At 47.1% G+C, this 15,348-nt stretch overlaps 1 protein-coding gene across 5 annotated transcripts in view; it reads right to left on the bottom strand.

Annotated features, from left to right (window-relative positions):
* LOC115558596 (inositol hexakisphosphate and diphosphoinositol-pentakisphosphate kinase 2) overlaps positions 1 to 15,348 on the bottom strand; it is a 35,171-nt gene that overhangs the window by 11,116 nt on the left and 8,707 nt on the right. For all 5 annotated transcript variants that reach the window (XM_030376835.1, XM_030376834.1, XM_030376837.1 and 2 more), the window contains 16 exons: positions 14,679 to 14,765; positions 14,279 to 14,354; positions 14,049 to 14,158; positions 13,642 to 13,727; positions 13,374 to 13,499; positions 12,092 to 12,213; positions 11,469 to 11,651; positions 9,541 to 9,682; positions 8,756 to 8,979; positions 7,260 to 7,387; positions 6,253 to 6,367; positions 5,803 to 5,910; positions 4,069 to 4,185; positions 3,093 to 3,233; positions 2,503 to 2,596; positions 1,266 to 1,391 (listed from right to left, as the gene is read on the bottom strand). In XM_030376835.1, coding sequence (XP_030232695.1) covers positions 1,266 to 1,391; positions 2,503 to 2,596; positions 3,093 to 3,233; positions 4,069 to 4,185; positions 5,803 to 5,910; positions 6,253 to 6,367; positions 7,260 to 7,387; positions 8,756 to 8,979; positions 9,541 to 9,682; positions 11,469 to 11,651; positions 12,092 to 12,213; positions 13,374 to 13,499; positions 13,642 to 13,727; positions 14,049 to 14,158; positions 14,279 to 14,354; positions 14,679 to 14,765 — 1,985 coding nt within the window. The remainder of the gene's footprint in view (positions 1 to 1,265; positions 1,392 to 2,502; positions 2,597 to 3,092; positions 3,234 to 4,068; positions 4,186 to 5,802; positions 5,911 to 6,252; positions 6,368 to 7,259; positions 7,388 to 8,755; positions 8,980 to 9,540; positions 9,683 to 11,468; positions 11,652 to 12,091; positions 12,214 to 13,373; positions 13,500 to 13,641; positions 13,728 to 14,048; positions 14,159 to 14,278; positions 14,355 to 14,678; positions 14,766 to 15,348) is intronic.

Genomic DNA, 15,348 nt, shown 5'->3' with positions numbered 1-15,348 from the left:
GCCCCCCTGCTTGAGTTCAAACCATGGAGAGCTGTGATGGGAGTGATGGGAGCTATGGACCCAGCTAATGGGTAAAGGACATTAAGGCTCTTTTGCCATGGACTGTTAAAGACAGACAACAATGGACACAATGTCACCCAGAGGATGATTCCCAGTTTAGGCTGGAACATCTCCCAGTGATTAGGTTCCACCAACGCATACAAAGAAAAGGGGAGAACAAATCAAATAAAAACAAGAACAACCAAACAATTCATGTAGAGACCAGCCAATAACGGGGCCACTTATATTTGCCCTTTTTGACAGGTCAATATTCATATATATTACGAAAACGGCAAGGTGGCTGAAGAGCTCCACCTACGATTTGTCTTAAACCTCTTGATTCCATCAAATTAGAAACAAGATGGAGGATGAAATAACACCAAGATGAGAGGTGACACTGAGTAAGAACATGGTGGCTGGGAGAAGACAAACACTACAGTGACACCCAGTGGATGGTGGCTGTGAGGGGACAAACACTACAGTGACACCCAGTGGATGGTGGCTGTGAGGGGACAAACACTACAGTGACACCCAGTGGATGGTGGCTGTGAGGGGACAAACACTACAGTGACACCCAGTGGATGGTGGCTGTGAGGGGACAAACACTACAGTGACACCCAGTGGATGGTGGCTGTGAGGGGACAAACACTACAGTGACACCCAGTGGATGGTGGCTGTGAGGGGACAAACACTACAGTGACACCCAGTGGATGGTGGCTGTGAGGGGACAAACGGTACAGTAATATCTATTGGACAATGACAGACACCACGGAAGAACAGCACATAGAGTTTGTGGCACTCATCTGTTGAGTTATCATTTTGATTTGTTATAGATGCACAAAGATATCAATGAATGTAAAAAAAATGTGTACGACTTTTGTGAACAATACACGATTGTGTTATTTTAACAGGGTGCACTTTTGATATTGTGGAGCGTACTAGTTCCGTACTGACATTGTTATTCGGCACACAGGAACATTTTACTTATACTGATGAAAATGTAAAATAATATATATTATTATATTATATTATTAATGAATTAAAAGTGTCATATTTTTTTTAAATAATGCTCCAGAAAGGATGATAGAACGTGATCAACAACACAAATTTGTAACCAAAAAATGTAAAACATTAAATTTTCTGGACAAAAACATTGAAAGTAGGGGATGCAAAATGATCATATGGTCAAAAACTAAACGACTAAGCACGAAAAAAAAAACACATACCATCTTTGTAGGACTGACTGCCGGAGGAGTATTTTTTCCGGTTTGTGCGTGCGTAGTCCTGCAGGTTGGGGGCGCTAGAGGAACCCCCTAGGACCGTGGTGCTGAAGAGCCCGGCACACTGAGACCCTGCCAGGGTTTGAGGAGGAAGGCCAGGGGAGGGGCTGGTTAGTCACTACTGCTCTACATGCAGTTATTCATCACCAGTGACTCACTGCAGCTAACCCCCCCAGAGAGAGAGAGAGAGAGAGAGAGAGAGAGAGAGAGAGAGAGAGAGAGAGAGAGCGAGAGAAACAAAATACAGAGAGACAGAATAAAGAAGCAAATGTAAAAAACAAAGAGAGAAAAAAGGAAACAAATAAAGGAAAAAAGCAAAACAAAGAATGAACCAACAAAAGAAAAACAAACATACAAACAAACAAACAAACAAAATAAGAACGGAAAGATCATAGACAAACAAATAAGACAAATAAAAAAAGAAGGATACTAATACAGAACACGAGAGAATTGTTTTAATAAAAGGAATGAAGGAACCAAAAAAGAAACAACAAAAAGAAAATAAGAAACTCCACAAACAACCAAAGGAACACAGGGCAGGGCGAGAGGGAGAGCCAGGCCTGGGCCGCTGGGGGAGGCTGCGTGGCTCCTACCCTCTGACCCTCTGGGAGGCTGTCTGCAGGTGTTCAGAGACCTCCTGCTCAGCACGCACCCGCCCAGACAGCAGGATTAGGAGGCCGCTGCCGCCGAGCCAGGGGCTCGTGTGAACCCGAGCAGCCTGGAATGTGTAGGGGACCGTGGGACACTGGGACAGCGACCCCAGGGCTACCCACGGCACTCAACATCCAGCTTTAAACTGGTTTGGAGGCAATTTGAGGGGGACTTTGTTTAAATGTGGACTCCCGATTTAGGTAAAGTAGATGCAGGGAGATAAATGTATATTGTTTAACATATATTGAATCAGTCATTATACAATCCTGAAAAGGGCATTAAACCCTTATGAATCACGACTTGGCCAAAATAAATTAATAAATAGCAACCAATACAAAAATGTGTTATGTGTGCTGACTATATTTATAAATTCAGTGTTTAAATGACATTTCAGGTGGTCTCGGCACCAACTGAATGAGCTGCACGGCTTCTTTTGTGCATCAATACAAATGAAAGACTGTATGACACGGATGCACGCACGCATACACCAGTTGCCATGGCAACACAGCCTAGGGAGCACACAGACACCTACCTAGTCCGCTCTGCTTCATCTCAGGTGACTGACGAGTCCAGGTGGGGAAGAGACGATAGCTGCCCGCTTTAGACGACGAGATCTCAGACAGCACCTGGACACACACACACACACAGACGCAGACACACACACGCACACACAAACGAACACACGCACAGTCACAGACACAGACACACACGCACACGCACAAAGACACACACACACACACACACAAAGTGATTCCAATATAACTTCACTTATAACTGCACTTATGACAGGATATAACCGGATATAACTTCATTTAACGTCATCACTTTCTATGGTTGCGAAGAATTCCTTAACCCAATGAAAATGAATAAGCATTATGTGAATAATGCAAACAACAAGAGTATAGAATCGACCAGAGGGGCTCTCATGCTAAACACGAGACTCAAAAAGAGAAGCCCTGTAGAAAAGGCCCCATGTTTGAAATGCATAAACCACGGCGTGACGGCGAGTCAAGGCGCCGGACGACAAGCCGATGCCAGTCCCAGTCCCAGGGCGCCATATGAATGACCCCGATGTCGTCCAGGCTCCCTGATTGGCCGGGGCCCTCCTGGCGTGCGCCTCACCTCCATGGAGCCCGTCTTGCGGTTGCGTACGAGCGGGGACTTCCTCTGCATGCTGATGGGCTCCGACAGCACGGCGGCCCCCTCGCCCTCCTCCCGGGTCAGGTCTTCCAGGCTGCCCGGGTCCGTCTGCTTCTGCCCGTTCTGGGGGGGACAGCCCGTCACCAAGGAATACATACACACACGACACATGCACCCCCCCCCCCCCCCCCCCCCTCTCCCCGACACAGCACCATTGGGGACAGAGAGGTCAAACGGCGGCGCTCTCCATCTCGCCGAGTGCTTTGTCGGCGTTCATCGCTATCAGCGAGGGCCCCGTGTGACCTGTCAAGATGACAGGATCAAACCCTCACCCTAACCCTCTAACCCTAACCCTACAGGAAGGGCAAACGGCTGCGCTTTCCATCTTGCAGAGTGCTTCTTCAGCATTCATTGCTTTCAATGAGGACCCGGTTTGACCTGTCAAGATGACCATTTAATCTGAAGTGGCTGGAAGGGGAACACGTGGCAAGCTGATTCACTCTGTCACACGCGCACTGCAATAAGATAAACCCCAACAACCCGTTCCAGGGGTAAATAGATGGATGGATGGATGGATGGATGGATGGATGGATGGATGGATGGATGGATGGATGGATGGATGGATGGATGGATGGATGGATGGATGGATGGATGGATGGATGGATGGATGGATGGATGGATGGATAGGAACTTTATTAATCCCTCATGAAATTGCACTTTCAGCAAACTACTGCCATGTTAAAAACAGAATAGAGTAAAAAACAAGTATAAATGTGCAAAAGTACAAAATGCAAAAAATATATATATGCAGGGAAACAATATATAAGAAGAATACAGGACAATATTCACATGAAGGAGTGCTTCTACATTGCATAAAAACAATGCGAGAAAATAGTGTATCAAAGAGCCAACCGGTGCTTGATCCAGTGTTATGTCATGCAGTAGGTGGTGGGTGTACCTCCGAGGAGGCGGGCCTGAAGCCGAAGCCGGTGGGGGCGTTCTCCTCCTCACCGACCCCTTTGACCCCCGGGCTGAAGTGGAGCTCCACGTGGAAGCGCTCCTCCGACGAGATGTCCTGTGGAAAGGGAGGGCCAGCAGACACGCCAGATTGGAGATTGGAGAGCTCATACTAGGGCTGTGCAATTCATCAATTTTTTTTTTGGGTCAAACGATCTCCAAACTTTTGAGTAGCAACTATTTTTTTTAATTATTAGCCTAACCCTAACCCTAGAAAAGCTGGATCATTTTTTTAAATTATATTGAATATTTACTATTTTAATATTTGGTATATTTTTTCCATAAGTTCTGTTACAAAGTGTTTTATTGAGAGATATGCTGAATAAATGTATCGTGTTTTCAAACTCAGAAATAATTGTTTGAATAATCGTGATTTCAATACTAACATTTTTCCCTTAATCAAGCAGTCCTAGCTCATACTCCACGTTGCGTCACCCTCAGGGCATTTTCAGTTCCTAGATACATTGTTGAAGGGGACCTATCATACCACCAGGTATGAGTGTGGTTAGCCATTACTTGCCGTTTTCAAAATGTGTAGCATTGTGTCAAACCTGCTTGTAATTGCTAATCACACTCACACCTGGTGGTATGATATGTCCCCTTTAAAAGCATTTGAGGAAAACTTTAAAGGTCCCATGGCATGCTACTTTGTGGATGCTTAACTATACATATCATTGGGCCCCTAACACAGTATCTGAAGACATTCCCGAAATTCAGCCGTGGTGCAGAATTACAGCCACTACGAGCCGGTCGCTCATTGAGCATTCCCCAAACGCGCCCTTTCGGTGTCTGCAGCTTTAATGCAAATGAGGAGGAGAGAGGCGGGTCAAGGAGGAGGGTGGGGGTGTGGCCCTGAGCAGTTTGCGGCCACGGAACCATGAGCTCTGTTTACAGAGTGGATGTATCGCAATGGCGAGGCGCACACAGCCTTTAGCCGTGTTCTGTAAATATTCGGGAGTCCTTGAGCTCTATATCTAAATAATATCATATTATACATAGATATCTATATCATATAATATATATTATCACGGCCAAAACCTGTGTGAGCCTCCAGAATATATTATGGATCTCAAAAGACTGCGTCGGGTTCTCCGACGTCTCTGGTTCTTCCACGACCACATCAATCTGAAGTGGACTGAACCGCGAGCTGCCCGGGCAGCGGGGCTCAACGATGGCTGAGATAACCCCCACTACAGTCTCGTTGTGGAAATACGAGAGACGTCAGAGAACCAACGTGTTATGCGCCATAACACCAACAGCAGAACGGTTATCCAAATAACAAAGAAGTGTACAACACTTGCGTTACAGTGTGTGTAATCACACACACACACACACACACACACACACACACACATGTGGTGCTCGCAAGGTCTTAGCTCATTGTCTCATTGGCGGGCCAAATTCTCTGGGCGGGCAAGGGCAGGGAAAGGGGAGGTAGCTTGGCCCCTTATACCGAAATATAGGGCCAAATTCCAAATCAGTGAGCTTCCATTTTATCAAAGGCGAGCAGAACACCTAGTGCTCGTTTTACACCGAATGCAAATTTTAGCCACTAGGGGGCCATAGGCAGGCTAGGGGAACACATATTAATGTTAGAAAACCTCATAAAGTGAGGTTTTCACACCATGGGACCTTTAAGGGAAGTAGAACCAAAAAGTAGAACCCAAAAGTATACCTTTTTGTTGTCCTCGTAGAGCATTATGACGATCTGGGTCATGTAGTTGAGTTCAGAGATGGCACTGAGGTAGTCCATCGCACGCTTCCACTGCTGGTCCTTCTCTTCCTAAGAGAGACACACAGGCACGCACACACACACACACACACACACACACACACACACACACACACACACACACACACACACACACACACACACACACACCAACACACCAACACACCACACTTCAGTCAACTTTCATCAAACAATCCACTTCTGGTCCCTATTTGTAAAGGTGCAGGTCTGAGTTGGTGAGCTTTTTTGGCCAGTCTGTGCAGGTGGGTTGTGCTAGGGTGAGGGTAAGGGTGAGGTGCGTGAGTGAGGGTAAGTTGAGGTGTGTGGGTGAGGGGTAGTGTGAGGTGTTTGGGTGGGGCTCAGGGTGAGGGGGAGGTGCATTGCAGGGCTCACATCCAGCAGACCCCCGTAGCGGAAGACGCTCAGCAGCGAGTGCACGTGGCTCTCGCTCGTGAAGTAGAGGCGGGTTCGAACGTGGCGTCCGGGGGACATCACGCCACGGGAGTACCTGAAAAATAACAAAAACACATTCAAACCGTTACACAGACATCTCTGTCGGCTGTTGACTAGGGCTGAACGATTAATCAAACTCAAACCAACATTGTGATGTCATATAACTTTTTTTTGGGTTGGTTGGGGGTCGGTGCAGGGGCTTAATGGAAAGAGCAGTTTAAATGTTGACTGCTTCAAATGTTGTGTTGGTCAAAGTATAGAATGATTTATTGCTTGTTTAGTGAATAATACAGAACATAAGGAACATTAAAAAGCAAAATCCCATACCAAATCGCAGTCACAACATCGCAATTTGATTATTGCCCTGAATCGTTCCGCCCTACTGATGACCAGCATTGAGAAGGATTTTGTTCGAGGGAAAACATGAAAACAATAAATTGGCACACATTGCCAGCTGTCCAGTTGGCCCAGGTAATTAAAATATAACAATGCGAACGGTTCATCTCAAACCTCAAACATGTCAACCAGCCAAGCACTCCTTATTACAGAAGAAATGTTCCCAAACAATCCTATTTCGATTTAGTTGGTGAATGAGGCCTTGCAAATCTATTGAATACAACAATAATGGACTGCATTTATATCGCGCTTTTATCCAAAGCGATTTACAATATTGCCAGACAGTCACCCATTCATTCACACATTCACAGTGGAGTCAACCATGCAAGGCTCATCAGGAGGGGTTCGTGCCTTGCTAAGGTACACCTCGACACGCGGAGGTTCGAACTACCAACCTTGCGGTTACCGGCCAACCCGCTCTACCTCGCGAGCTACCGACACCCCTAATGTATTTCTCATCCAACACTACTGCTTCACAGACAAGCGACAGAGGTGTTTTCCCCCCGACAGAACCGACAGTCCTCGGGCCCGGGCCGGCCCTGGAGACTCACAGAGGGTGCAGCTTGTTCACCGACTCGTCCTCGTGGGTCCTCTGGAGGTCCATCTGGATCTTGCGCATCAGCGGCAGGCAGAAGGCATGGGCGATGTCCAGCTTCTCCGCCTTGTTGATGCCGTATTCCTGACAAGCACACAATCACACCACACATTAGGGCTGCTTGATTATGGAAAAAAATCATTATCACGATTATTTTGGTCAATATTGAAATCAAGATTATTCTTAACGATTATTTTTGAGTTTGAAAACACTCAAAAAAAAAAACACAAAATGTTAAAATAGAAAATAATGTACAAAATATGTATCAAGCTACAGATTTACATTAAACAATTAATGAATATTAATATTTTATTAGTTTGGAGAACGTTTGACGCTCAGATCAAATTAGTTTAGTCGCACAGCGCTACCACACATCACTGGGTTTGTGTTTGTTGTCGGTCTCGTCTGTGTGTACCATTGAGAAGGTTCTCAGGGCTGAGTAAATCTAGAGTGTAGCTGAGATTTAGAATGCTGCGTCGATGTCCAAGGTTTTGAAGACATTATAAAATGATAGCTTGACATGCAAAAGCAACCTACAAACTGCTATTGTTTGTAGCTAGCTATTGCATGTTAAGCTGTCATTTTTGTGCAACGCGCTACAACAATATATAATCATGCGGTGAGGACATTATCCTTATCAGTGCGTTTCTTTGACTTGGATTTACCCATAGGAAGGGTAACTGAGCATCAAATGCGTGTTTACAGGAGCACTCTTCTATGCACCCGAACACAAGGCCCTACCACACATGTTTGGAGGGAAGGGAAAAGCAATAAACCCGCAGGGGGATCAGGCAGAAAGCACTAACACACCCCGGGTTCACACAGATAAGATACCGTACAAATGGAAGGGTTGTGACTGATTTCATTGTTGTTTGCTGCAACAGCCCCACACAACATTGAAATCTTTTACAAGTGGCTTTTATCCAAAGCAACTAGCAGTGAATCAGTTTGTTGTTGCTGTTGTTGTAGTTTAAGATACATTTATTTAATGAGCAAGGTCATGGCATCTTACTCCAGGACACCTACAGGCAGGCTGTGGACTTCATCGGGGCTCGATACTGGCTCCTTTTTCCGGAGAAAGTCAGACAAAACTGAAACACTGCGCTGCAGCCATAGACCCTCCCTAGACTGGGTACCCCAAGCCCGTTCTGTCGGCGATTTGAATTTGCCCTGCAACAGGGGCTGGAGAAGAGCAATTATTCACTTCCTGTTTCCGTTCCGCTTTTACTGGAGCAAACGGCAAGCTGGCTTTTCCCCCTGGCGCGCTATTGGCCGGTTTAACATTGGGGAGGCTTACAATTGGCAAGCAGCCAATTGCGAACAGAGTCGTTTGAACTACGCCTGTTGATCACGCCTCTTGTGCTGAAGAAAATGACAGCAGCCTCCCCAGACCGACGTGCAATCTACGATTGAGCTTGGTCTGGCCACAGCCAGGCTATCGCCTCCCCTCACCTGGGGGATGACGATGTCGGCCAGGGCCCGCGAGAGGCGGAACAGCTCCAGCGTGTCCTCTAGGCCCAGCGAGCCGTTGTGGATCACGTCGTACTTGACGCAGTCGTAGATGTCGGGGATCTTGCTGATGTCGTAGCGGCCGCTCTTCATGCGGAAGTCCCGCTCCAGCTTGGACCAGCGCTGCAGCATCAGCTCCAGGGACTCACTGTGGTAGAGCTGGAGGTCTGGGCCCAGGGAGAGAGAGACAACGGTGGGGAAGAGAGAGAGAGAGAGAGAGAGAGGGGGAGAGGGAGACAGAGACAAAGAGAGAGACAAAATAAAATAAAATGGGTAAATATAGAATTATTTATAACATTTGTAAATTTATATATTAAAAAGTTAGCACATATATTCTTCAAACTAACGATAATGTTTTGACACTTGATGTCATGTACTGAGCAGCCCGGGTTTATGAAGTAAATGGTAAACGGACACATTCACACACCAACGGTGGAGTCAACCATGCAAGGCGACAGCCAGCTCGTCGGGACAAGTTATGGTTAGGTGCCTTGCTCAGAGACACCTTGATACTCACCTAGAAGGAACCGGGGATCGAACTAGCAACCTTGGGGTTACCAGCCAACCCGATCTACCTCCTGAGCTACTGCGGCCAACAGTCAAGTACCGAGGTGGATGGTTGGCTTTTGGCGGCGGGGGATGTTGTTCCACGGCGGGTGTGGTTTCATCTGACCCAGGGCTTATTGATTATTCATCACACGCCACAGGGACGGCTGTTTTCCACTCACCCGCAGACGTGGGGTCCTCCATCCTCTTGCGGATCTGGGCCGTGAGACTCTGGATGAGCGTGTAGACCTGGTCACACACACCCACGGGATTCTCCACGATCTTCATTGAGTTCACCAGGGAGGCACTGGTGGTCGGCGCAAGCTGAGGAAATATACATAAGCAGTTTGGCACGTTGATGAGACTGATTATCAATGGGAATGCACCGACTAGAGTGGCCTCACTTGTCATTGGAAGTTTGCCTGCTTTAGGACATTGAATACTGTCCCAAACGCCTTGGCTCAAAGGCGTTGAACATAGGGAGACAGACACCGTCGGGTAACGTTCATCACAATAAACTATATTTATTGACAGGCAGTTCCATAAACCAACACGGGCGCAGAGAAGACAATGCGATCCGCTGCATGGCCGCTGCATGACCCTACAGGCAGAGGGAGGAGTAGGCCTAGCGCTCAAGGCACAGAGCGGGGTCGTCACAATACAAACTCGTGATCGGATCTTTAGGACCTGGTCAAACGGTGTTGATTCTTGAAAGGAGAAGCCTCTGTTTCCAAGTCTCAGAGTGCAAAGCGGATGTGACCGGGGGTAGAGTTAACGATATTCAACGTTACTTCACTTTTGTCAATGAGTGATTCGTGTGTTAAACTAAACACAGATTGAACAGGAAAGTCCCTCTTCTGTGTTTCAGAAAATTTAGCAGACGCTTTTATCTAAAGTGACTTGCAAGTACATTTGTCATAAGAAAGTGAAAGAATATATCGCTGTCTGTACAAGGATGTTCATAGAACCAAGCGCAAAGCAATATTAATCGCTACGTTAACCCATTCCCCGTATACAACAAATGTAGCCAGGATAAAATGCTACGTAACTAAATACTGTAACTAAATAGATATTAAATCATGACATTGACAAGGGCCATTTCGTTTCAATGTCGGTTGGGTCCACAAGACCGTGACAACCGGTTACAATGAGAGCCACAGTCACGATTGTGAGGAGGGCAGGCATATTGGATCACAACAAAAGCTGGATCTGACCTGGGGTGTCCACACCTGTTAATGTGTGGGCTGAGATGGCAAAAGAGGTAATGGAACAGAGCCTTATTCCAAACCCACAATAACGCACAGCAAACCACAGGGTAGGTACCATACGTTCAAAAAGGACGCCAAAACATCAAAGAAAGGGCTTCCAGGATTCTTGAGCCAACAGGACTAAGTCCTCCTAGCTCTAATCATATTTCATTAGCGGCTCACTGGGAGATCAAACTAAGCAGTAGCTACAAACCGGGTCATAGTTTGGTTCATAAGAAGTCCTGAGTACCAAGCCGTCTCCGGATCTCAACGTCCTATTGGACTTGGCACTGCAAGATAGTACAATGAATAGGTGAGTAATCGACCAACCCCTGCTAGAGTTCACCCTACCATGACTAGATAGGTACACTAGGGTTAGGGTTATCTGTAGGACCTATTGGATTCCACATCCTAGGACATGCCTTGACACATGTTCCTTTTCATTGAAACATGAATGACCTGTGCTACTTTTGATTAGCCCACAAAACATTATATATCTCTACTAGGGCTGAAAGATTTGGGGAAATAATCGAATAGCGATTATTTCGGCCAATATTGCGATTAGGATTTGGCATGCAATTTTTCTTTTTAAAGTTCCTTATGTTCTGTATTATTCACCAAACAAGAAATTATTCAATTAACTATTGAATTGTAAAAAAAAAGAAGAAATCAAGAATCTTACTGAACTGGAGATGGTGTGTATTTGTGGGTGTGTGAGAGCGATTGTGTCTGCGTGTGTGTGTGTGTGTGTGTGTGTGTGTGTGTGTGTGTGTGTGTGTGTGTGTGTGTGTGTGTGTGTGTGTGTGTGTGTGTGTGTGTGTGTGTGTGTGTGTGTGTGTGTGTGTGTGTTTGGGGGGGGTCACCTTGTCATAGTCGTCGGGCGTGAACTCCTGGTCCTTCTGCATGATGTCGTGCAGCCGGGCCTTGACGCGGTGCTGGCAGCCGCTCAGCGAGTCGCTGTCGCTGTCCAGCAGGCCGTTCATGTTGGCGCTCTTCACCATCTGCACCAGGATGGGGGTCAGCTCCCCCTCCAGCGCCAGCAGGCCCTGGCGCACGCACACACACACACACACGCACACGCGCACACACACACACACACAAACACACACACACAGACAGAGACACACACAGAGACAGAGACACACACACACACACACACACACACACACACACACACACACAGACAGAGACAGAGAGACACACACACAAAAACACGCACACACAGTGGAACAGAGCCACACACACACAAACAAAAATGCACTCAGACACACACACGGACACACACGAATACACACAGAATCACACTCAGAAAGAGACACACACACATACATATAGACACACAAACACACACACACACACAAACAAAACGATGAATCGCCGTTAAGTGATGTCCACATCACCACATCTCTGTGATGCAATACGTCAGCGTCGACCCCGGCGGTGGCCCCCCCCCCCTTCACCCGCTCCGCCGCCGCCGCGCCGTTACCTTGGCGAAGGCGGCCGCCGTCATCTGAACCCTGCCCTCGTCCGACGCGTAGATCTTCAGGTCGTGCCTGTATGTGCTGTGTAACCGTAGCAACCCGCAGCCGGGGAAGCCGGCGTAGTCTCCTGGAGGGACACGGGAGGAGAAACAGAAACAATGGGATTAGAGGGGGCTCAGGAACAGGCCCCTTGTCGCCATGGCGACCGTCCTTGGCCGGAGTCTGGAGGAGTTAAGTGTTCGGCGAGGGGGGCTTGTTGACGCAAGTGGGGAAATAATGGGAACAGTGTAGAAGGAGGTGTGGGAGAGAGTGATTGCGTGTGTGCTTGAGAGAGATGGTGTGTGTGTGTGTGTGTGTGTGTGTGTGTGTGTGTGTGTGTGTGTGTGTGTGTGTGTGTGAGAGCAATTGTGAAAGCTATTTTGTGAGTGTGTGTAAGAGCGATTGTGTGTCTGTGTGTGTGAGAGTGATTGTGTGTGTGTGTGTGTGTGTGTGTGTGTGTGTGTGTGTGTGTGTGTGTGTGTGTGTGTGTGTGTGTGTGTGTGTGTGTGTGTGTGGTGTGAGAAAGAATGTGTGTGTTTAAGAGCGACTGTGTGTGTGTTTGTGTATGTGTCTATGTGTGTGCGTGTGTCGTTCCAGTGACTTTTGGGGAAGCAGACGTGCGTACTGCGTCAGTGTCTGAATCATCCTTCCTGCACTGCAGAGGTTTGCTGAAAGTCTTCAAATTGACGTGTATGGGGATTATGAGAAGTGACAGCCCCCATAAACAAACATACTCACGCTCTCTACAGTCTAAGTCCAAGGGCTTTTGCGGGCCGTTAGAAAAGTCCATTAACTCTCGTTTCTGTTCTCTCCTCGCTGCTTGTGTTGACTTTATATGGATCAGTGGGAGCAGACAATAGCTACGGGTGACTACAGTCCCTCAAGGACAGGAGTCACAACATCATTGCAGCCAGCGACAGCCTTCACACACACATAGTGTATTATAAACAGAGGTTCTCATCGCTGACAAATGATTCACTTAAAATCGACAAGCAACCACAGATGCTCGAGGAAATATTATCATCATGAAGTGATGCACATGTTAATGTGACAGGAAATAACCTCTGGGCTACAGAACTGGTTGAGCAATCATTTGGTGGGGAAGGGAGAGGCACTGGATACGTCCTACGATAATAACATCCACCATTTAATGGTGTTCTCGTAGGCCAAACTGCACCATCCAAAAGAGATCAAGCGCAACGTGAGAATATATCAACTGGCCTTCCATACAGGATGTGTGTGTTTCACCTTGTCCCCCGGGGTACATGCAGCGGAAGGCGCGGCCCAGCTCCTCGGCCTGTACCCGGCCCGCGGGGGTCAGCTCTCCGCCCCACTTGAGCACCAGCAGCAGGGACGGCCCTTCCTTCCGGGTGTCTGTCGGGCCCAGAAGAAAGCACAGCGCGTGTTTGAAGCGCCGCTGCTCTGAACGGCGCGCCATAGCCGTCCACGGGGGACGACTATGTAAGCAGAGGAGGGCAGGTTAACTTTCCGACGGGCTCGGTTTGATTTGGCCCACCTTCCTCCTCGCTGGAGGTCTTGGGCTGTCCGTGGGGCAGGTAGGTCAACTGCACTTTCCTGTTGATCCCGGAGAAGTGGCCGTACCTGTGGCGGATAAGCGACCAGAAAGGTTTGAAGGTTTACCGTATCTGAAAAAGTCACGTTCTAATTTTGGCTACAAAAAAAAAAGGTGCCTTGAAAAATGTATATACTAGTTTACGAAGCATAAAAGGTATGCCCTGGAATGTTCCATTATAACTAGGAAATAGATCATTGCATAAATACAGCACACGTTTTTTATGCTATTTCTGTGTTCGCTGCTTTACATCCCTGAGCCTTCAACCAGACTTTGACTACAGACACAAGATCCTAAAACTCAACGGAGGCAAAGGGCTTGACGGGAACAAGGAACAAGGTGAGACTCACATCTCTAGGACCGTCCTTAGCTGCTCCAGTTTGGACTTCTTCTCCTCTATCTCACAGTCAGTGTGCTGCCCCAGTTCTGCCAACAACTGTCTGGTGATGTCCAGCACCTCCTGTCAACACACAACACGGCCGACCGTTAAGAGAGCTGCAGGGAATTTTTCCGTAATCAAGCAGCCCTAACGTGGGGTCGTGGCACAGACGTCGTGTTGTCTAAACGCCGTTTGCTTTACCTGCAGCTGTCTTGGCTTCTTGAGCTTCAGTTTCCCGGTCTTGTAACCAGCGTATTTTTCAAAAAGCTCGAAGAACCTGCAGCAACACAGAGTGGAGGGCATTGAAGTCCAACCCAGCGACGTGACTGTGGCCGTGTATCACCGGCTAGGAAGGTTTCCAAATGTACAAATTCAAGGACATATTGCAAGGTAGACTGTTTCGTTCAGGAGGAAACCGTTCAGTTCTGCACCTTTATCACTGAAATACTAGCCGTTTTTTCTTGGAAGATAAAAAAGAAGGGCCGTATTACAAATAAACATCAGATCTAATTTGAAGAAAAAGGGGACTTTAAAGGTAGTGGTCCAAGCGACTGAGAGAGATGTCTTAGAGGCCATTGAATTAAGGGGAGGAAGAACCTACATTGGATTACGAACTTCCATCTTCATCTTCTGTTTGGGTGTTCGGTCGCCATGCCGGATAACTGCGATGACACAGCGTAGCTCCATCCTGAATGGGACACGTAGAGCATGAAGGTCATTTACATCACAGCGTTGCTGTTCCTGATTGGCCGACAATGTCCAAAGGGAGTGCCTTTTTGTTCGATAATGGGAGTCCTTTGCCTGTCAACAGTGTTGAATCAAAGCGATTCAAATACAACATTAAAATAAACTAAAATAAAAAAATAAAAATAAAACAAATAAAACTATAGACCAGAAGTTTCTGTGACAACAATCTGAAAAAACAAAATGCTTACAGCGCCACATAAGAATATTTTTTAATTTCCCTGCTGAAAAAGTCGATAATAATGTATAATATATAATGTCTAATGTTCCAAATTGGGAGAGAAGTGGTCCACTCAATTGTTGGAAACTGTGGTTCAAGCGGAACAAAGCACTCCACCGTCCTGTTAATAATGGGCTTCCCATTAATGGACCAAACAAAGGAGTTACACAGTAATGTGTTCCAACTACGCATACACGGCACACTCGAAGTCAAGCGCGTATTTCACTGAGCTTTCGCTTTGGATGCAAACGCGTGTCATGCCATCATGTCAACAATCTGTCAACATCCACGGGTGTGATTGCTGCTC

The sequence above is a fragment of the Gadus morhua genome, chromosome 14 (assembly GCF_902167405.1).
Source record: "Gadus morhua chromosome 14, gadMor3.0, whole genome shotgun sequence".
Classification (NCBI taxonomy): domain Eukaryota; kingdom Metazoa; phylum Chordata; class Actinopteri; order Gadiformes; family Gadidae; genus Gadus; species Gadus morhua.
Note: the sequence above shows the minus strand (reverse complement) of the source record. Positions and strands in the feature narration are given on the sequence as shown.